General features: G+C 38.8%; 1 protein-coding gene across 3 annotated transcripts in view; it reads right to left on the reverse strand.

Annotated features, from left to right (window-relative positions):
- The window catches only part of LOC103148418 (zeta-sarcoglycan-like), a 239,889-nt gene that overhangs the window by 27,279 nt on the left and 188,456 nt on the right, over positions 1-24,154 (reverse strand). For all 3 annotated transcript variants that reach the window (XM_016679226.1, XM_016679227.1, XM_007567181.2), the window contains exon 2: positions 19,985-20,194. In XM_016679226.1, coding sequence (XP_016534712.1) covers positions 19,985-20,194 — 210 coding nt within the window. The remainder of the gene's footprint in view (positions 1-19,984; positions 20,195-24,154) is intronic.

Below are 24,154 nucleotides of genomic sequence, written 5' to 3' on the forward strand. Positions count from 1 at the left end.
TGTTTTACTCTCAAAGTGTTCATTCTCCAATATATTAGTCAAGTGGTAGAGGAAAAATACCACAATATTTATTCATTTTTGTCCGTTTCAAGATTAGTCTTGCAGGTGTGCGCTAACAGAACGTTCCGAAACCGTGTGGCGGTGTGTTGACCGTTTGAGACCTGGCTACAACCCTTCACCATCAACAAAAAGTGACATTTTTATTGACAACTTTGAAGTCGCTATGCCTTATGATCCAACTCACTAAATTCCAAGCCAATTGATCAAAACCTTTGAGTTCAACCAAATACAGAGGCTGTAAATGGCCAAAATGGGATCAAAATGTCAATTTCAATCCAAGCTGGATGACTTCTGGTTTGTTGTAGATCAGGAGTGAAAGATAATTTTTGGTAGGTATTGGGAAGTTCTACAAGTGTACCAAAACTCATATCTGTATCGTAAAGTAAGCTAAATAAGGAGGGTGTTGTAAAAGTTACAGCTCCTGAGCCATTTGCATTGCACATTTTGTGAAATCCTTAAAAACGCATTTCTCTCAACTGATGCACGTGCAAATACTTGAGTTTTCCCTCTATGACACAAGATAAAGTCAAAAGAAAATCAATACAGACACTAGGTAGTATCAAAAAGCAGTTTTATTGACCTAAAAACATTAAAATACAAAAAGATCACTTGTTCTACTTTAATAGTTTTGCTTTAACCATTCAACTTTGATGTGTTACAATGAACAAGCTTCCCAATAGTCAACATCTCCAGCCTGACACGTTCCCAACTGTACAGCTCATAATATGCCATAGCACGGTGTCGTTGCACACAGCGGTGCTGAATATGCTTAGATTGTGCATTTGCCCGTTGTGTTACATGCCATAACACTTAATTTGCTGTATTCTTGTTTATAACCCTGTATATTTCCTCTGCTGTGTCTCATTTGCAGCAACGGGGATCCAGTTTCCTCATGGGGATGGTATGGTTCCATCTTCTACCGACATTATTTAAACAATTGAAACGATAATGCATCTACTGTGCCATCGTAGAAGCAGGCGGTGGGAGGAGGTGTTGGTTTTAACAATTTACTGTAAAGAGGCAACCACAGCACAGCTCCCTTGACAGGCAGAACCCCATCTGCTGACATTTATGTTCCGTCTACATGATTTTAGCGTTCACACTGGAAATACGCCCTCCGCCCCCCCTTTCATCAGCAGTACGAACATTTACATTGTCCCACCACTCTCTTGATGATTCCCATTTCTCTCTCTCTGTGTATTTTCTGTTTGTGTGTTGTGGTGTGTTTAGGCCAGGATACGGTTCATAAATTATCTGCAATCAGCCAACACACCTGATGTCCACACAGTAATCAAATTCTGCAGTATGAATACCCCCGGCCTCATTTGCCAGGAAAGGAATTGGGGAAACCTTTTCTTGTCTCCAAGATCCTGGAATTTTATTTTATTTTTTTCATATCATTCCATTCTTTACGTTCCAAGACAAAAACATATCGGCTCATCTACAGTCTCTGCACTCCAGCCCTACACCTTTTGGGCAATTCTGCACCCTGCCAAATTTGGTTTGGCATTCTCCCTCCGACTGCCTTTTGCTCCGTCAGCCACCGTCTCCAATCAGCTCAGTTCAGTCTTCCACAACAAAACCTTAATAAATCAGACTCTTCTGCATTCACAACCGTTTCTTGGAAAGGTGCGAGCGGGATTTAAACTACTGAATCTTTTGTGTTAACCTGCCGGTCGTTTTGAATATGCAAGAATTTGTACAAAACCGTCTCAGTACAGATGTGAAAGTATGACATCCAGAGAACCTGCCATCATTCTGCTATTTTTTAGCGCTACCAAATAAACTAGGCGAGGTTTTAATTTCATCACATGCTGTTCTTACATATAGCTGTTTTTAATTAAGGATTTTTAACAGGAAAAAAAAAAATCAGTGAAAGGACTTTGCATGAATTATAAATAATTTCATGACTGATTAAAGCTGCTTTCCATGCACATATATTCTTCTGACACAATGGGACCATCAAGCTGAAGAGGAGTCCTCTAGCATTGTGTTCTGGAGTGAAATTATAAAAAAAGACACCAAAAGCAGATGGAAGAATTTGGTTGCTCATTACTTTCTTATGGCAAAGATCATGTCCCACTTGACAACCATATGTAAGTATATACAACTGATAACGTTTTACATTTTATTCATTTAGTTCTGTTTATTTATGCAACTGCCAGTCAAAAATTTATGTCATAGCACTTGCAAAGGCAGATTCAAGTCCTGCAATATATAGCAAAGTCAGTCTAATAGAAATATAAAACATTTTAATTATATATTTCAATTTGATCCTAATTAGACCACAATGCAATCCAAGCAAGTTCAGCTTATAACCTCATGCTAGTTGGTAAAAGGCTTTGAAATATGGAAACAAACACCTTCCTTTCAACCAGAAAAAAACAAAAACAGCATAACCAGTTTTGTATAATCAACTAAGCACTGGTACAGAATTGGTTTCTAAATTATAAAAAAATTCTAGGAGGAAAACTACTAAATATCTCTTTGTGCAAGCTTCAAATGATTGGTCAATGCATGATTTGCAGTGTTGGCTCTTGTGAAACACTTTGACTGGATATCTTGACAGGAGCTATATAAATAACATTTTAATTAGTAACTTCTGATTTGTGGGCTGCGTGTTGGTGATGTTCATATACAGTAGAGAGAGAAATGGTGGATTTTTCCCCACACTAATTGTATGTTGTGAAGTTTTACGTTAAATTCACCTTTGATTCCTACAGTCTCTTGGAACCAGTGATACTGCCCCCACATTAGGGGGCTCCAAAGATGACGGGGTTAAAAGAAATTGCCCGACACAGTTACTGCAATAGTGGATAAATATATTTGAAGGCTTTTTTCACACATCTGTACACATGTGTTCAATACATTTGGAGTGAGAGAGTACATTTCTATTAGCATTAAGACACACACTTTCTCAAATGGTGGTGCCTTTTACAACTCTTTTAACCTTAAACTATGAGTACACCACTCCCTGGAAGATGTTATACCCTCCACATCAATTTTAATAGATATTACACCTCGATTAAGATGAATCTAACATTGCTGCAAAGGAAAGGATTCCTTAGGCATAAATACATTCTTTACTTCTCTCCTGCACCATAGCTTGGCCTTGTGCAACTTCCAAGTCGTGCAAGGCAAAGATTGCTGTTCTTGCCAAAGGGTGTCGAGTGGCTTTGAAAAGAGCACAGATGTATTTAACTGCCCCAGAAAGCAGCCACTCGGGTACTTCAACATGAGAGCAGAATCAAAGCAGCAGGTAAATGCTTTCAACAAGGGTCACCACAAAGAGGCTATCTGAGGGGGAGCAGAGGGTGGTTTCTCCATGTATAACCACACTGAAGAGGCTGGCACAGCGTGCCCAGGTATGTCCATTCCCAGGCCTGCACTGCAATCATCACCCACATCAAAACTAGTCTCATTGTAGAGAGATGGTTGAGCAAGAGAGCCCAGCATACTTTCAGGTACTTTTTGCCTTTAATGTATGCTGCTCTTGTTTTGTTTTTTGTTGTCGTTTCAAAAAAAAAATGCACTTATTTTAAACTAAGCAAGCCATCAGGTAGCCAAGTAAAAACATAATATACAACAAAATGATTTTATTAAGACTGATAAATACGTCAGTATATGTGCGACTCACTGACGTCAACCTGTGACTTTCAAGGAAGCAAGCAAAGGTAGAATTAAAAACTGAACAGTGTGGAAATGAACAAAAATATTAGTAGTTTTGACTTTTGATCAATGTGACATTTCAGTTTTCAGGATAGGAAGAACAAGTATTTAACTCAACCTGACATGGCATTATGTTCTTTAGGACATTTGATTAATGGCAAACCCAATTCATGCCATTTTTTATTTTATTATGAACGACTGCCTTCTTTTTATGGATCCTTACTGACACCTGAAAGTAAGTCTTGACCCGCCTGTTGCTGGGGCAGGGCCGCTGTGTCCCACATCAATTGATTACATCCATTAATGACTTCAGAGGTTTCCGTTGTTCTGCCAAAAAGTGACAATTTGCCGAATTAAAGTAGCAGGTGTATTATTTCTCTGAGCGCCAGAGCCAGCAGTCTCCCACAGACGCTGCCCAGTTTCTGGCAATCAACTTTGGCTCACCACCCATTTGCATTATTTGTTCTTTACGTTTTTGATCTGGTTCTCTGTCCTCAGAAACAGATGTGATTCATCGTGTAACTAAACGTAATGTTTCAAAGAAAAGATATCGTGATAAGGGAGAAAGAAAAATACATCTTCCATCGTGTACGCTTACACAACATTTCACCACTTCTGATGGTTCCAGACATCAACCAAAGTGTAATTTGGAATAAAATACCAAAACAATAAAATAAAATACAATAAAATTGGTTGTAGCAAAATTTCATGCCACAAGATCTTGTGAACATCACAACATTTCTCAAATATAAATCTCTTGCAAAGTTGGTGTTTTTTTTTAATTTTTCTGGACTTGATCTGGTCAAAACGAAAGGAGGAAGTAAGATCAGCTTGACAACCTGTTTCTATGTTTCAGACTCGCATTGAAGTTAGGAAAAAAGTTTGAGCTGCCCCGTTTTGTGGGGTACAAGAGCAGTGAAGACGCCTCTACCACTTTTAAGCTGTTTGTGTGACACTATGTTGATTTGGAGGCACCGCGTGAAAAACTTCAATTGGTTAACATTCAGCTGCCAACAGTGTAGAGGTTGGTCATTTCCAGTTTTTAATGAATCTCAACGTATGCAGCGTTAACACACCACAAGCTGTATTGAAAAGTGACGGGACGTTCTGAATATACTGTCTTGTTTTATCTGCCTTCCAGTGGGAGCGTTGTAGAGACATGAATTAGATTTTTCTAAAATAACTCATTTGAGCTTACTGAAATAACATGAACATGTATTCAGTATTTATTATTTCTTATATCATGGTGTCAGGCAAGTAACTAGACAAAACCGCTGACTAGCTGGTTTTTCTTCACACCAAGGTGAGTTTTTATTAGATGTAACTATTTCATCCTTGGCCTTATGGAGTTGCACTCAGAACCCAGTGACATTGTTTGCATGTATTTTTGGTGCATGTGCCTTATTTATTAGCATTTGATGTATTTACTGGGGAAAAACTAGAAGTGCTGACTTAATCAGATTTAGATGTCACATGTATATGCTCAGACAGTACAATGTTGTCTTACTCGCATAAATACAGACTCCTGGGTTTATGCATTAAAAGAAAAAAAAAAATACACATCAATATGATTTATTGCTGAGGATTTGGCTTCTCTTAAGAGCTGAAGTTAAATAATATTGCTGGCTCTGTAAAAAGACATTTTTGCTCTGTCGAATATAAAATTTAAAGTGGTAATGGAGCCAAGTTGTATTATTTAGTCTCAAGTTTTATTTCCTCTCACTACTGCTTTGCTTTCATTGAAACACTGCCTTAGATTTCTTAAAGGATACTTGGTCTACATTGTCAATACTGGCCTATAATTGTCAGGTGCGGCGGGTGAGAGGTGGTGAGGAGAGACGCAGAGACCCAGGTTGTAGAAGAAAATGATGAATTTAATGAAGATGCTCAAAAACAGTCCAGATCAGGCGGCACGGCAGAAAGATTAGCACACAGCTAAATACGGGTAGCAACTGAAAAAACTGAAGACTGAAAACGAGAGCTACACCAACACAGGACTTAACAGTTCGACTGTGAAGGTAAGCAGATCAACGATGAACGACGTAAACACAACATACGACAAGGATCCGACAAGAGACAAAGACAACAGGTGGGACTAAATACAAAGGGAGGGTAATCAAGGAATGAAACGCACCTGGGATCAATCAACGGGGAAGACGCAGAAACAACAGAGACTCAGGACAGAAACTGAACACAGAAAAACCTTAAAATAAATACACAGAAACACGGATCATGACAATCATAGCAATTTAACAATCTGAGCTAATATTTATGTTGTATGCTGTGTCTGGACAGGAAAGTGAGGAATTGTTGGTCGTTTTGAGCTTCAGCATTCAGGACAGACGTACCTATTGGAAGTTACCTGTGCAATCAGTCAAGGGTTTATTTATTCTGTCAACGTCTAAGGCATCATACAAACCATCCATAAATACTTAACAAAATTGTTGAAAAGATGCAAAGGACGAATGCAAAAACTCTCGTCCTAGTAGCTATATACAGACGAAATGTTGGGATTTAAATTATGAACATGAGTTGTGAATCCACTTGTGTGCAATCAAAGGTTTTGATTGCATTTACCTCGGTGTCCAGGGTTCACAAACGCTTTCCAGCATGATGATACTCAGATGTTTCTTTTGATTGGTTGATTTAGTTACCTCCATGATGTAGTAAAGTTGAAAATGTCTGGGTGTCTGCACCATGTCTAGGTGTGTGAACTAGAATCTGTCTGGACGGCAAACGACCTTGAAATTTTTCCATCACTGTTTGAAAACCCCCCCCCCAAAAAAAACAAAAGGCCAATGATGGAAAGTATCTGTTAATGCAACTCCTGGCAATAAAGCCCCATAAGACCAAACAATTTCATGTTAGATTGCTTTTTCTATGCAAGCTTTCATCTACAGTCAATATACGAGTTCATGGATGACTTGAATATCTAGGCATCAGAAGTGTAATGGATATATCGCATTAACCTCGATATGTGTGTTTTGATGCATGCGTTTATCACCGGGAGACCCGTTGGACTTTCCCCTTACTTGAGGTCAGCGCCGTCAGTGACAAAGTGAGGAAAACGTGAGCATACGCACTTTTTTTTGTGTGTGTGTGCGTGTGTGTCTGTGAGGAATAAACAGAAAGCGGGTGTGAAGAGCCATAATGGTGGCGGTTGGTCTACACGTAGATGAGCTGAGTTCAGCAGGTCTGGGAGCTCGTAGCTGTACATTTTAACCTCCAACACACCTGCAAGCTTACAAGCCATGAATACCAAGAGGTTGCTGTTGTGCAGACACACTGCACTAGAGGTACGCATTTTTGACTGAATTCATAATGTCGAAATAACTCTTAGTGTTGCCTGCTGCATATTCAGAAATATAGTTTTTATTCATCGAGCAAAGAGGGATGATGTAGAGGATTTTTTCTCATTAACCTCCAATTAGTCATGGACTGAAAATTAAATACATGACTGTTTAGAGCAATGGCACAATTGCTAATGAGGTTATTGCTATGTTAACAGAAAAATATTGGTCAGAATAAGATTAGATATTGCCAACAAATAGATTTGAAGGTTATAATTGTGCATGCTTTAGGAAATCATTTCATTTTTATCCTTTTAAATTTCGCTCTACAATAACTCTTCTGAAGACTCTTGAATAATTTGAGTTAAATTGACATTTAAAGATCATTAAAGATCATTTTTGAAGTTGAATTGAAAACTAAATTCTGCTGCCTTGAGACTAAAACACACAATATTAAGATCAGGAGCACATTTAGGAGCAGGTACCTCAGATGTGATCGCCTTGTTTCCTTTAAATCAGGGTAGCAGCTTTAAAGGAAAGCTGCTACCCTTTTAAATGTATGTTGGTTTTAAATGTACCAACATACAACGAAGAAAAATGTCTAACTTTAAAATGAAAAAAAAAAATGTAAATACCTTCTTTAAATATATTATTCAACAGCTAAAATGTTTAAGGAACATTAAATGAAGCACTAACAAAATAATACAGGTTCATGAACTCCTCCGTGACGACGCTCAAAACCTCCCATCAAAATGCGCCCTGCACCTGTTCCTGGCAGCCCATCATCCTCTCACTTCCACTTCATCAGCCAGTGAAACAGACACCTCTCCAATTCCCTAAGGATCCTATAGGCTGGGGACAGGGGGAGAAGCTGAGCGTGGATGATGGGATACTGTTTAAACCACACACAAACACTCAGACTTGCTGCCATCTCTTCTCTCTCTCAGTCCCCCCCCCCATCTGTCTACTTCCATGCATCATTCGCCGTCCGCTGCAGTCGCCTCCCCGACTCCAATCTCTGTTTTTCCTCAATTTCTCCACTCCACCATTGTGATCTGACAGATTCGTTTATTTGTACAGAGAGAGCCCAACCTGGAAAAATAAATGAATAAATGAAAAAGAAATGCGACTGTCACAGCAAAAACCCAAACATCCTCTAATTGAGATCATGTACCCATGGCGATGTTTATCTAAAGGAGGGAGTGAAAATCGGGAAATGGAGCCTTGCGGAAACACGTGCGTCCTTCTTAGTGTCTAACATGTTTTTTTTATTTAGGCAAAAATAATAATAATAATCAGTCCTCTATTCATCAGAACATTGGTATATTTTCTCAATTTAGAATTAAACCGTAATTAATCCAGGGTTAAGGTTAAATAAAGAAGCCAGAATTGTGCTACACTTCTGCATAGCATTTTTTTTCTTACAGTTTCAAGTGGATACCAATTTATGTAACTTATGTGTCAAAAGTTGGGCTTGATTAGGCCTTACAGGATCAGGTCGTAGATTTGAATGCTGGACTCTGATCCTTTTGCACGGAGTTTGCACGTTTCCCCCGGTTCTTACAGAGAGAAGCAGCACGACAACATCTGCAGCTATAAATACATATATGTGTATGATGTCTGCATCTACTGGGTAACGTAGATACTTGAATTTTATAGGTTGTTCTGTGCCATTTATTCGCAAGTCTCTTTAAAAGCCGAGGGAAGCAAGATGAGTTGCTCCTCAAAGTCGTATTGGGAGGCAGTTATGAAACAGAAGAAAAATGAAAGAAGGCAGTTTTAAATAAGTAAAAAAAAGAAGAAAAAAATCAGGCAGGTGACATAACAGACTAAGCAGCAAATCAAGTGAACCGACAAGGTGCTGGGTCTTCATTTTACAAGGATGATGTGGAGAAACGAGAAAAGAAAATTGGAAATTTATCGAATGCTCAGGCAATCCAAGAGCATTTTGAATTAATACAGAGAAGCAGGGGAGTGATACTGACATGGTGGGTCTGTCAAAAATATCTCTGAGGTTAATGAAAGCACTCCTCTTGGACTGATTTTACTGCCAACTCCTGGAGTGTGATTCATGCATAAAACCATACATATGTCCTCCCTTTTTGCCACAGCAAGCAAGTACATTTTACCCTCATATTTGCATCTCATTGCATCCATTTACATGCATCTCTCTCCATTTTATAAAACAAGATCTTCATGAAAGCAATGCATCTCTGTTGTCTCAACCTTACTCCTTTGCTAGCTTTGTTTTTCTATTTTTTTCATCCCCTGTTGTTCTCTCTTGTCATAACCTTTTATGTAGCTATAATTCCAGTGGTTATTACTACCGGTTATTTTTTTTAAATACGTCTCAGTCAATGTTTTATCATTGTTTAAAGCTCCCTGGTAACCTTCATCTGAAAAGTACCACAGTAAAGCTTTATGGTATGTTCCCACTGATGGGCAACCAATCAGCAGTAAAAAATAAAAATAAAGTAAAAGCAAACTATATACATTATTGGAGAATTGTTTTCATCAATCCCCGTCTGTAATAAATCTGCAGGACGTATAAAAAATTTATAAAATAAAAGTTCCACTAGTAGGTTTCCTTTTATTTTGTTAGATTAAAACAGACAAACTAAAATATGTTATCCAGCAGTTGGTTGTTATTGCAATACCCACCTTTTAAAAAAAAAAAAAAAAAAGATGGACACAAGTATGTACCTCGCTCTTTGTACTGCCAAAAAATAATAAACAAAAAATTACTGGCTAAAATGATGGCAGGAGTGAAGTTCATTCTGTGGCTCCATAATATTCAGCTTATATTAGTTCACGTTGGGTTGGGTCTCAAATGGGGCTATTTGAATGCTGCAGGTTTTCTACTTGAGCTCGTTTTTGTCTTTGTACCAGTTACATCTACATCTGTGTGACGCCGTTTTAAGTGGCTAATTAAGCTCACCGTAGAGCTGGTTACATACCTTAATCACTGTTGAAAATGCTGAAATAAAGCTCTCGTTTCATTCGCTTTCCTTCCTCCATTGTTACTGTAATTGACTCAGAAAGCTTGCAGTGTTCCCAAACAGCAGATTATGATGGGTGGTCCACGTTTTAAGCTGTGCTGCTAAGCAGGTGTCACTTCTCCTGCTTTTCTTTAAGGAGTCAAACTTACCGTAACGTTGTTGGAGATCGCTCTCAAGCTCTGCTAGTACAAAGCTAGTTATCGACTCTCTAAGTCAACCTGAGTACCGAGTCCGGATGTGTGTGCAGTCATGCAAAACAGGTGCGATAGAGTTAGAGCAACAATCACAACGAGGAGGACAAAAGAAAGCTGGCAGGCAAGAAAAATCCTAACATGAACTACTCGTATTAGCACACTTTGGTAGTTTTCCTGAAACACCAATAAGTACAGAAGGCTGAAATTAAAACTACTGTCAATCAAGAATCTTGTTTCTGCTACAAAAATGAAATGCATATCTGTAAAAATAAAGGTGTTATGAAGTTTGAAATGTGAATATGTGTTGTTTATCTACATTTTAATGAGAAAATGGCATGCTAAAAAATTCTTCATATGATCAATAAACAATGGGTCTGTCTTTATTGGCGTCATGGCGATCAGAGCTGGATCAGAAAAACGGCAGCACTAAAAAACAGCAAAAATTTGAAAAAAATAAAATACAATTCACTGCCAAATATTGTTTGATATTTGTTTTGATGTACATATTCAGTTTCAAATGTTTCAATATTATTCTATGTTAGAGTTTAATTTTAAAATGTTTATGTAACTTTATTAAAATTGTAATAGGGGACAATTGTACTTCCATCTAGAAAGTTCTCATTGCAAATGTTTTTCTATTAAATGCTGCTGGTTGCAACTTGTCTTTCAATCAGAAAGTTGTGGGTTTAATTCCAGCTTCCTGCGTTCAAACACAAGGCATTTTAACCTCAAAGCACATTATTGAGCTGTATCAACGTATGAATATGTGTGTATTTGTGGGTGCAATAGGGTGAATGTGACTCTAGTGTAAAGTGGTCAGTGCGACTAGAAAAGGGCTTTATAAATTCAGTCCATTTGCCATTTATTTGTCTTTAAAAATATGGTAAAACGGTGTGAGGACGACAGTGACACAATGTAAGCTTTTGACAATGTGATTTGTTCTGCACTCCTACACACTGATAAATGATATCTTTTCGGAGTGGGCTTGTTCATCCCAAAATGCAATTAAAAGTTTCTATTCTTTTGGTTTTAGCAGAAGTAAACTTTGGATCAAGTCGACTTAGGCTGCTTTTGGTGCATTAAGATAAACCTGGCTGTGATGGGATGTAAAACCTAAAACAGGAAAGGTCAAAAAACAATCACTCTTTCTGATCTTTGTGATTCTGAACGTCCAACTCCATGGACCTTACCACGCTCCGCCCAGAAACACCCCCTTGTGCATGGCTCACAAACAAAGCCTTGCGGAGCTTAGTTTCTATGTAAACATGGCGTCTTTCATTTCGACCGACTCTCTGCAGAGTATTTCTGAGTCGATTAGTGTAGCATTTCTGCCGGATTTTCACAAAATATCAACCACGACAATGGACAGGGGAACCAACAAGTTCATGTCATCTTTTTTGGACGACATATGGATGTTTGAGCCACGGGATGCCTCCAACATTGTGCGCATCACAGCAAAATGCTACCGATCGATGAGGAAAACAGCAGATCCTCACACCCTCAGCATAAATATAGTTGTGGACAAGATCACTGATGCCTATTGTTCTTGCCAGGCTGGGTAAGTCGATATTCATGGTTTTGAGGGTTACTTTTGAAATCAGTGATTTCTGTTGTTGGCAAATGTTTGAGTGTGTCTAGGCCTGACACACTGTACTCGGTGCTAGCGTGGCTAACACGATTACAGTTTAGTAAAAACCCTTTTCAGGTAAAATAAAATCTTTCGTGTGTGTCAGATACGGTACACGTTGCATAGTTGTATCGGTACTGCCATTATGCTGTACTTAGCTAAAAGGTTTTCATAATGGATGTGTTTATTACTGAAGCTGTAAAGCAGAATCTCAAATGGATAAACAATCACTCAAAATATCCCCATTCACTAAACACAAAGAAAGCAAAGCAATAATACTTACACCAGCCCACACTCCTTTGTTCTTATTGATCCGACGGTTGAGCTGCAAATGCAGTCACAATGCAAAGCACAAGCTTTGAGCCAAGCAAGGCATTCCGTTTCAGATTTTGGAAATCTGTGAATTTTAGTTCCACAAATACGATCAGGATGCCTGACATCGCCTGTACAGATTCCCCACTGACAGTGGAGAACCATTCTTTCCCGAGTCCTGACGCAAAAACTTTCTGCCGGTCTGCTAGTCCACAATGTACATTAGCATGTGTTTACTCCTGTAGCTTGTGTTTGTGAGACAGTCACGGACGTGGTAGCTGCGCTGTGACGTGAAATGGGCATTACCCAATTAAACGCGGCATGTGGTAAGGTCCATGGGCGTCACACTCGTGGGGGATGTGGGTGTTTTAACACACACTTTTCGTAATGAGATGGTTAACATCCTCATTTTTCAAGCCGTTTTGTTCAAACTCCATTTCTGTGGCGATGTCTTTGTGTCATCAATTTAAATATTAAGTGAAATTGATGATAAAGTATATATCTTAGTAAACAATGTGTGGTTTTGAGTGTTTATATCTCGAACTCAATTGCTCCTCTGCTGCTCCTGCTCTTTGAGTATGGAACACCAAAGCAGCCAAAAAGTTGTGTGATTTCACATTTTTCACATGAAAAGTTTGTTATTCAGACACAAGCAACTGTGAAGTTTATGTAAATAAGCCACAGCACCAACGAATGACAAGATCATCCAATCAGTATATTCCTTGGATGGGAAAAGAATCAATCGCAACCAACAAGTCAAAACACTCCAGGAAGCGACCGAAGTTACGAAACAAGAAGGATTTTAAGAAAAACTCAAGATAAAATACACTTGAGTTTTGCAGCCTAATATGTAGTTATTTTTTGTACAAATAAAGTACCATTACTTTTATTAACATCAGCACCATTCTGATGTTATATCTTAATTACAGTCAGTAATAAAAATTACTGATTGTAATTTTAATTACCAATTGTGAAATGTAATCAAGAGGTATCATCTTTGAAAAAAGAAAACAGATCAGTCCCATGATTTAAGTATACCTACACCAATTCAATTGGGTCAAAAACTAGTAACGAATGCAGAAATTGCTAATTTTATCCAATTAATTTTGAAATATGTCTAAATTAAGTTCTAAATCACAAAATTAAGGGAAAGATTTGGTTTATAAAAGGTTGTTTCCCTCAAGTCTTATTTCAACATACTAATACATTAAGACATGCCTTCATTGCACAATTCATGTTAGCAAGTCACCCGGCACTGTTAACTATACAGCTTTTGAGTTAAAAATGAAAGAAATAAAATAGTGTACGCATTACACACTCAAACACACACTCAATCACCGACTGCAGGCATGTCCAGACCAGGAATTAGGCTGGCTGATTGGTGAGTGACACCTGGAATTGAATTTCCCTGCCGTGAGGACCCAAAGGATTCGAATGAAAACACACACACACACACACACACACACACGCACGCACGCACGCACGCAAATCCCTACTGTAAGTTTTGACACACACAAACAAGAAAAAGCTTCCACAATGTCCAACATGCACACTGATCAGCAAAACAATTGCTGGCACACAGTCATACACATATAAGATTCTTCCAGCTTTTCTTCTCTGCTGTTTTTCCTCCTCTCTCTCCCTCTTTCTCTCAGATGCACACTCACACTTCTATCCCTCTATTCCCACAAGCCCCTGCTTTCCAATTTACTGCCAAAGCTTTCTCTTCAGAAGCAGCAACAATAAGAATCTCATCTGGAAACTCCAAACCAAAACAAAAACTTAAACAAAGGCCTTCATTATACTGCAGCCCGTTGGATGTGATTTGAATGCTGACGATGATTATGACAGCCGCGAAGTCAGGCAGCAAGCAAGTCCCAGAACTGGGATTGGAGATAATTAGGGAGGGGAGTTCTGCATCGGTGTTCGGGCATGTTGGACTTATTTATGTTTTCTCAGGTAATCATGACAGCTAAATGTTTTAAACTCCTCATAAAGCTAACTGCAAAGAATTAGAAAAGCCGTATAGAGCAGAGTGTCTTTTTTTAATTCAAAATGTATAAACAAATTCAATAAATTATTTTCTAAAGTAACATTTTACACAAAAAAAGACTTTTTACCTTATTCACATTTTGCACATCTTTGATCTTCCATTTGAGTCTTAGCTGCTTCTAAAAACAGCCTAAGGACTTGGAAATCACCAGGTCATGCCTTTTGGTGTCTGGAAAATGAGCCATTTTAAAAACTTCCTGATTGTTAGGTCACAATCAGCAGACCCTCTGAGGTTGACATGAAAACCCAAGCGGATCTCCAGCACGTTTGGTCAGCTGGTTTTACTGCGGTGTGCTGTACAATGGCTGCTTGAACAGACAAGTGTTTTGCTGTTGGACTTACTATTCAGAAACCATTTGCTGAATTCTTGTTGGTTGTGCAGGAGGCTCCTCTTCCGCTTTTCAAAGATGTATGGTTGTATAATTGCAGCCATTTTCAGGTGAGAGTGTAAATGCTGATTTTTTTGACTGGAACAGACCTGTCTGTTCACACCCCCTACTTTTATTAACATCAGCACCATTCTGATGTTATATCCCTGATCTCTTGTTAAACGAAGCACAATAGGTCACCTTTACGTTGTTCTGATGCATTTATGATCTTTATAGACTAAAGGGGAAAAAATACAAAGTCAAATGAATAATTTTGGATTTATCTTCACGGTTTACCACAATTATTTTAAGAAAGATATTTGTACAAATCTTAAAATCAAGGTTTTTGTTTCTCCCTGTATTCTGTATTTATGAAGACCTCTCACCTGTACGGTTTGAGGAAAGATCGGAGCCGTCTCCCAGCAGAGACTTACAAAAACCTGTTTGGCACATTCAACATTCGTGCTTCACTTCTTTTGATGGTTATGCAACAATATTTAGCAAAAATTCTACCACAGATCATATGGGTCTCATTTTCAATTGTTAACACTTTTAATTAAAAAAGGATGCGTTAAACCTTCCAGTACTACTTAACTTTGGCAAACACACACAGCCACTGCTGATAACTGTAGCTTTTCTCTCATCTTGTCAACAGATATTCTCGCCTCCTGGTGCTGTGACAATGTCACTTTTGAGGTCTATAGCAAACCCAGCAGCCTTTAGCTAATGTGATGCAACAGTGGGTTCATGAATGAAGTAGAGCATCCTCTCTGGGACTATAAAATGTTAATTTCAGGGATTTCCCATGTGGTTCCATCACAGAAACAGTTCCCTCTAAACTGTAATGTGGTAAAATGAGTAGGATATAAGCTATTGGAAATGTCTGAGCCACTTATAGCTTCCTAAAAAGTTCTGTTCAAAGAGCCAAACTTCTTTATAGCATCCAGTCCTGCTACGAACATCTTGGTCAGCAAAAAGTAACCAGCAACAACCTGGACCTGGAGTCCCTAAAGGGACGAACAGTGTCCGAAAGACGTCTTCTAGATGGAAAAAAACTGGCAGGCCCCTAGGAATCCCTAAAAGGGAACCCATTATTTTTCTTTCAACATGTTAGGGTGGGTCTATGCTATACAACACATGTTTATTAGACGTTTTATATAAACTCATTCTTAGATAATCAGATTGGAGTATGATCAGTCCTTCCAGAATAAGCTGTTTAGGGTCTCTTTTCACTTTAGATCCAAATAAGCCGCTGCTGGCCACACACCCAACTCAACGCTTACACTCGCACTTTGTACATGTGGAAATTGCTGAAAACAGATGCGCAATTGTACAACCATACATCTTTGATCGTGAGACAGACCCAGAAGGAGAAGAGCCTCCTGCGCTACCACCAATGATATAACCAGTGGCAACAACGTAACGTTTGTTTTTTCTAGCAGCTATTGTACAACGCTTACAGCGGTAAAACCTGCCGAATGTGACTTAATATTTGGGAGGATTTTAAAATTGCTCATTTTCCAAACACCAAAAAAAAGATGAAGTTATTGTCAGAAGATGACTGTGCATTTTTTTAAGCACTCTGACTGTTTGAAAGTTAGCGGGAGTCTATCGTGCATAGTTGCTTTTGCATGTTTATTTCTCTACTGCTTCTACAGTGAATTTAAGCATTTTTCATACCTCAGCCAAGGGGACTATATGCAAAAAGTAGTTTTGAATGAGGAAAACAGTGACTAAGGACAATAAATGCCAAGTTACTTAAAAATCTCACTGACAATTTTTGGCAACATATTTTGAAAAGTGTCAAGTGAAACTTTATTGTCTCCCTGGAGAAAAATATCTTGAACATTAAATCGGAAAAACAAATGATATTTTTTCTTCATGTTATTATATAAAGTAACAATATTGTCAAAAATGGGTAGCGTAAACAGCTTCAGTGCCTTTTAATCATGTTTATATTCTGAATCCTTATTTTTTTCATTTAATGAAAATGGTAAAAGTCCAATGTGTATAAAAACATTAGGATGCTATACATTCAAAGATTCTTCCACCTGAATGATTGATCGTCGGCATCCCAAAAGTTACAACTTGGCTCTTGCGTGTTTGTGACTAATGGTGTCCTTGTCTGGCCTCAGTTTAAGTGGACGGCTATATCTCATTAGGTTTGCATTTGCATCAAACTCTTTCCATTTTCAGACGGATTAAACGGTGCTCGGTGGGATGTTCAGAGCTTCACATTTTTGTTTTTTAACCTAGCTCGACTTTAAAACTCCCACACCCCGCCTCACACCCGACATATCTCGTGTGGTCCTTCATCTTTACGATGCTGTTAGTTCACTAATTGTCTCTCTGAGGACTTCACAGAACAGTTTGGTTTACCAATTAGGTGATTTACCTGGAGGGATCTTGAGAATTTAAAAAATAATCAAATTACAAAAAATTTAAAACACCAGATTTGAAACAGTTTGATATAAAAAATATATATATATATCAAACTACAGACACAAAAACTAAAACTACACACAAAAAAGACCACACTATATATAGTTACACTGTTAGGAGTCATGCAGCATTGAGTTTAGACTATGTGTGTCAACTCAGCATCCACCGACTTTGCCTCCGACTCTGAAACCGATATCTAGCCGACTCTCTGGGGACTCGAGAGGCAGAGAGGGCAGGAAAGGGAGAAGAGAGAAGAGTGTGGATGTTCAAACACTAGAGCTACACCATGTGGAGACGGACAACCACTCAGCCATATAAAAATATCCTCTCATTTTCATTAATCTTTCCCTTGCCCCATCTTCAAATAGTTTTTTTTTTCCTCAAGCCCTTTGCAAAATCTTCTCCCGTTTCTTCTAATTCTATGTGCACAATGGGGGTTTCTTTTTTTTTCCCATGCCAAGAGCTGTGGTAGGGTTGGAGTAGCTGTACGAGACTTCAGCTCTATGTGATCATTTACAGATTGCCTATTTGTTGCAAATAATAAGCTCTTGGTGAGCAACATGTTTTCAACTTGCTGAAATACACAACTAGAGTCAGTGAAGAATTCACTCTTCCATCAGATTTTTCTTTTTCAGAATGGCATTTCGGTGTAGTTAAAAAGACAGAAGAATGTTTAAAGTTAATATTTAAAAAATAAAATTAAAAAGGAGTTTTCTTATTTCTTCAAAAAGGTTATGGCAGTAGTGGTCTTCACTTACTGTGGGTTTTCTTTGCAGATGAGGAAAAGAGAAGGGAGAGAGAGAAGCAGCAAAGGTCCTGAGGTGGAGATGAAACCCGGTTGGCTGCTTCAAATGATAATATCCTCCATGTACAGTTTCAGCCACAGCATATCAAATACATCCTCAGTGTTTCAATACAGTCCAAGTCTTGTAAATTATCCCTTTTTTTGCCAAAAACTTAATAGGGTTAAGTTTTACTCCTTTGGGATTTGTCAAGCTTCTTCGTATTTCACAAGCTATACCACCCCCGACATGTTGATCGTCTTTTACACTTGCTTTAGCCGACATGTTCATGGCCACATACGCACACAGGTCTGTATTTCTACCCATTTTTGGACTTTGCATTCATTTCCATTCGTTTTAGTAACAGTATTTATTCCTAAAGTGGACGTGTTCCCTAACCATTACGAATCTATTCCTAACCAAAATGTAATTCACACCACCTCTTATCCTAAACAAGAGGTTCCCTGTATTAGCATCAGACTTTGGTTCCCATAATCCTGCTGGCCATCTAAAGGTTAAGAAATGTTCCAGAAATGGTTCAAAATAGAAATATTTCAATTATATAGTTCAGTTATATTCTGATGTTTGCATAATAAAACATGGGATATAAAGTTAGGATGAGTAAGCAGATGTTCACAATTTAAAACGTACCTCATTTGAATATATATACTGTTACAATATAATCTTGTGAGTCTCAGTGCACCAGGCAAAACAGGTGTATGGATAGTTTATAATTATGAAAATAAAAACTTGCTTATAAAACATCCAAAAAGCAAGCAATCCTGATCGTAGTGAAATGACTACATTAACCCTTGCTAATTCCACTGAATAGTAAGAAAAGTTTTTACACATTCTACCAACTTTATAGACATAATCCTCACTTATTGGGGAGCTACTGTCATTTAATTATCAGTTATAGTCATTCAAAAGTAATTCTCCCCAGCATCTCCATAAAATGACTGGTGGTAGAGTTTCTGCTTTAACGTTTCCTCCCTCTAGCTGAATTCTAGTGTTTTTATTTTATATGATCCCATTTGGAGCATTTTTCGCTTCCAACCTTTGAGCAGAGGTTGTGGTACCAACAGCCGATAACAATGAAATGTGCACAAAGTGTGGAATAAGTGATAATGGCAGCTTTCATAACGCTGCAGCTCCATGAAAGGGCATCTGAGGCCGAATCCAAAATTAGATCGACCTGCGCTTATAGATCTCTGCTGATGTGCTCAACTTAAGCATATCAGATTACATTTCACTAAGGATCTCTCCTGGCCAAAACCCTGACCAGAGAATGCACTGTGAAGATCCTCTTTTAGCGGAGTGCTGCTGAAGCATCCCGACAAGCCTTCATCACATTTTTTGCTATGAAAACTGACAGCAACACTTTGGGATGTTAGTTTCTACCTTAAAAGCCCTCTATTTTCTTTTCATGTATTATTGTTTTCAGCCTTTTTAGGAGATTAAATCACTTAAAAACAACCCAAAAGTACAAAAGTGTATATCCTCAGTCAAGGCTACTAGATACTCAGCATCACGCCATTTGACTTTTATTTTTCACTGCTTGCTCCAGTGGGAAACCTTTTGGAGGCGAGCAAAACCAGGGAACAAACAGCTCAGATAAGATCTAACCATCCTTTTGCTCATGGATTTTCATCTGCAAAAAAAAAAAAAAAAAGAAGCCCAGGCTTCAGAACAGCAGTGAGCATTAAAAAAAGTGTGACACTCCACCGATACTGTCAGTCTTGCAAGTTATTATCAAAACTGTGGAGTGAGATTTCCACCCTCCATGGGATAAGGTACATGTGAATAAAGGGAGAAGAGCAGACAATAACTTAGAGAAAATCCTGCACCAAGCTTTGCCTTTTTTTGGCCACATTATCTCCAACACAAGGTGCCCTCTGCAACAATAAATCCCCTTCAGCAATACTTTGTGTGTTTTGTGCCAAAACACACGAAAAGAGAAATAAGATTTATTATTTCATATATGTAATGGACGGCTATCAGGGTGAAACACAATGAGATGCTAAGATTTACTTGGGTCTCATCAGTTACCTGCTCTTAATTTTATTATCAATCATATGTTGGCATCAGTACCTTAAGCGAATCCTTTCAAGTCATTTAAAGCATCTTCTGCGCCAATCCCATAAAACACCTTGGCACTTTAATGATGTAAGCACGCAGAAGCCTCTTACCGGAGTGAAGTTCATGACTTTGAGAATCCAGATGGTGAGTGCCAGGTTGACAATCATTGTGACGAGTAGGAGGAGGATGAAGAAGTACAAGCATCTCTTCCTCCAGCCGTAGATGCCGACTGCTGGGTAGACCTGGCCACTGCACTCCGACGCCCCTCGCTGGTGGAGGGGGTTGGGTTGGGCCGCCAGGATGTACTGCTCCTGGGTCATCTGAAACGATTCAAATAAAACAACGTGTTTTAGTTAAGCGAAAATGAAATGACCAGACCAGATGTTAAATCCATCAGAAATGCAATGGATCTTCCAAAAAGAGCTGAAGACGGACCAACGCAGGACGGAGCAAAATGTCTAAAAATAGATCTTCACCCAGTTCGGTGAACAGATAAGGACACCAGAGGTGTGGGTGAACTGCTGATGGAGAGATGGATGAAAAATGACGAGGGGGAGACAGAAGAAGAAGACCGGAAGCATTTAAGAGTGAGATAGTGGTGAGGAGAAAGAGAGACGAAAGCCCGATAAAAATGAGATTGAGGTGGAGCCGTTAAGTGGAAAGATAGCGCACCTTTGAGTACGTTTGAGATAGGAAGGAAGGATGGAAAAAGGTACAGAGGGCTGATAAGAAAGTAGAGGAAGACAGAGTCCATTAGTTGAAGTGCAGCATGTGGAGGCATTGGTGGCAAGAGATACAGACTCTCGCTGCAAGGCTGTACTATCTTCGCCTATCTGGCTCTCCAACTCTTTCGCTCTCCTTACCTTGCTCTCCATACCTTAAAGTCTCTATTGCTCCCTTCCTTGTACTCCCTAATTCACTTCCTATCTCACTTTAGCACGTCTCTCGATCTTCATCAGTCTCTGTCTCATGCACACATTCACTCTTGTGCACAAGCATACATTTGGTCTTTATTTGCGGAAATTGCATGACCTTAACGCCTCAGTGGCTTTTGATTCCCCCCCCCTCCTCTCTCTTTCCCAAATAAAAGCTTTCTCTCAGTGAATATACCAAACTGCCATGACTGGGAAAACTGCTGACTCTAAACTTGCTGAAGAGAAAGAAAAAAAAAATGAATGCAAACAAGAAATGAAGTGAAAAGGAGTTTTAAAGACAATTCAATTCAAGAAGGTCAGTTCCAATGTGAAATTTAAAAACTTTTAGACAACGAGGATTTATAGTTCACTGCTGTGCTTTTTTTCCATGTTAAGAAACTTCCATTTCCATTAGACCAATGTAAAGTCTACAATATGAAACTGTTTCACACTTCTGTGACTAGTGCAGTTACATAATAGCACACAAGTCTTTCCTCAGGTTTTTCAGTACCACTCTTGCATGCAAGGGGACACTGGAGCCGATATTCTAATCCAAATGCATACATGCAATGAGAAAAATGTCCAAACAGAGCAAGTTCAGAATGTAACTTTCCTAAATTATGTTTTTGTTTTATATTTGTAAAAACTGTCACCACACAACATGAGACAGACAATCTGTGATGAAAAATATACCTCCTCTTTCACGTCCCAGTGCAGATATGCACTTCTCCCAGTCGGTACTAAACAAGCAATCAAAGCCAAGAAGATTGTGATGAAGACATCAATGATGCTCATGTACGAACTGCTCATTGTGTTAATGGCGGAGAAGACTTAGCGTTCCAGGAAAACTGTTTATCCACAGTCACCTGTGGCTAAGCTAACTGGACTAAGCATTCATGGCAGGATCCAATGTGGAAAGCTAGATGTAGCCTATCAAGAAGGGAAGTTACGATCAACACATACACAAGAATGATTGACAGCGCTAAGGCCCTCTTCTTGGCTCTGATGGGCTGTTTTGGATTCCATTTTTTTCACAGGTTTTCTGTTTCACACTATACTGTTACTGTCACTGACAGTGACCCCTGTAGTATCCAAGTAAAAAGAGAGAGAGAGAAAAAAGGATCTTTAAGAAATGTACATGCTGCAGCCTTCATGTAGCTGTACAGAGTTGGACAGTTTCATAAAGTCCAACACAGCTGTGTGGTTTCCTCTGGACATCAGGAGATATTTTCCACAAAGTAACCTAATACCTGCTGCCTGAACCACGTCCAGACTGAGGAAAAACACAAGTGAAATGCATCCAAGATTCATCGGAAACCTAATCAACCAAAACACATGCAGCGGTGCACAGGAATACGTCTGAAAGCATTAACAACGAAGCATGAATTCAATCAGAATACTGCATGTGTAGCAATTATTAATACCTAAAAAGGCTCGCGTCGCTCTTGTAATGGAGGGGAAAGAATTTAATTTCATACAAGATTAAAAGGAACCAATGTGGGGAACGTGGTACATATTCCAATTTGTTCCTTAGCAAAGGAAGATAAATCTACTTTAAAATTTGCATGTTGAACAAGCATTCAATATTCTCGATTCAGGTGTAATCCAACCAATTTATCTGTAAGCACAATCTGGATTGGGGACATGCATCAAAGTCGAGCAGAAAGAGGGCTTAATGTTTGTCAAGCAGGATAATGGACTAATGATGTTTTTCCTTTTCACAGTCGTGATTCACAGCAGCGGTCTAAACCCTTTTACATGTTTCTGATCACTTTATGCAGACAAAACCTACGGATCAACATAAAAGCATTTGATAATACAGAGTTGGGATAGGGTACCGGGCATATTGTCTCTGTTTTCAGCATCCCAGCTGAATCAATAGCGGTGTTTGTTCCTGTGCCGATATGTTGCCGTGTGTAGAAGAGTTTTCTGTGGTGACCCTAGAATGCTAATAATTTTTCCTTCAAGCATAAACAGCAAGAATCAATAGGTGTCCAGAAGGATCTCGGTGTGCGTTTGCGTGCACCGCGTGTGTTCGTCGCATGGTCGTTTCTGCAGTGCGACCGAGTCGAGCAATGAGAATCACTGATATAGATGACAACAGAATAAATGGAATGACATCACCCCCGTACTTCTGGAGAGTGTGTGCGGCTACTTTTTGTCAATTTCCAGTCCCCGAGTCCCTCCGTGATTTACTGTAACTGGCTGTGCCAATGAGTCATTCGCTGTGATACATCTGAATTTCCGTATCATTTCACTCAAAGCCCGGCATTGTTTTCATGCCTGTCACTTTAACTCAGTAGTTTGACAATGTATGCTTTCTGTGAGATGGTGAGGAAAAAAAAAAAGCAAACAAACAAATGACACACTCATGTTGTCAAACAACAAACAAACGCACCAAAGGAAATATCATCAAGCATATTTTCTTATTCAAGCCCTCTGGCTCCTTTTTCAAACAATGCTTATGACATTTCTTTCTTCAAAATGCTTCAAAATAAATTGAATTAACGTTTGTGTTTAAGCTCAAAGATGCTTGAAAGCTTGAAGACTGAATTGCTGAAATTGCATTCAGCTAGTTTCCCCGTTTGCATCGTTACTTCAGTCAACGTTGATGGCAGCTGCTGAGATTATGATTTAAGGTTTAAAAGGTTCCAAATTTCAATAAAATGTGACATGCATGACAAAACATTGTAATACAAAGTACTGTGCAACACCTTAAAGCCGTCGATAACTTCGTCATGTGTATTATGGGGAGGTTACAAGTGGAGGACTAACCAGAAAGCCTGATAAAATACCCAAGTCAAAGCAACGTAATCTGAAAGTCTTAAAAGGAGGCATTATGCCAAATAGACATTTTTTAGCCTTATGAACCAATGAACAGCACAGAGAAGTATTGTGATGCTGAAGTGGGAGTGTCGGAAAGGTAAAAGGTTCTTAAAGAGACGGAGGCCAGTTTCAAAGTGGCAGATATGGCTGCAAATTTTAAGTTGTTTTTGATATAAAAAGAATTTTCATAACAACTGAAGCCAACAGTTACTGGATTGTGCTTTTAAATGGGATTATGTGAAAAATACATAAAAAGTTTAGATCACATGTAAGTGTTTAATTAAACTCAACTACAATTATTTTGATTTCATTTCAAAATTGAAATTCACCTCTTCCATTGCTGCTTTTCAGACCAACTCCGTTTACACCTTCTCTTCCTCCCTTTGTTTTCAGCCAACCCATTTTTCTCCCTCCCATTTTTTTTTTTTTTTGTCATACACTAATGCCTCTTTCTCCGTCTCTCTCAATGCATTTCTTAGATTGAACTGACAGCGTGGTCATCAATCAATGCTATGGGGCACCACAGCCTGTGCGCAGCAT

The sequence above is a fragment of the Poecilia formosa genome, unplaced genomic scaffold, assembly GCF_000485575.1.
Source record: "Poecilia formosa unplaced genomic scaffold, Poecilia_formosa-5.1.2 Scaffold205, whole genome shotgun sequence".
NCBI lineage: Eukaryota > Metazoa > Chordata > Actinopteri > Cyprinodontiformes > Poeciliidae > Poecilia > Poecilia formosa.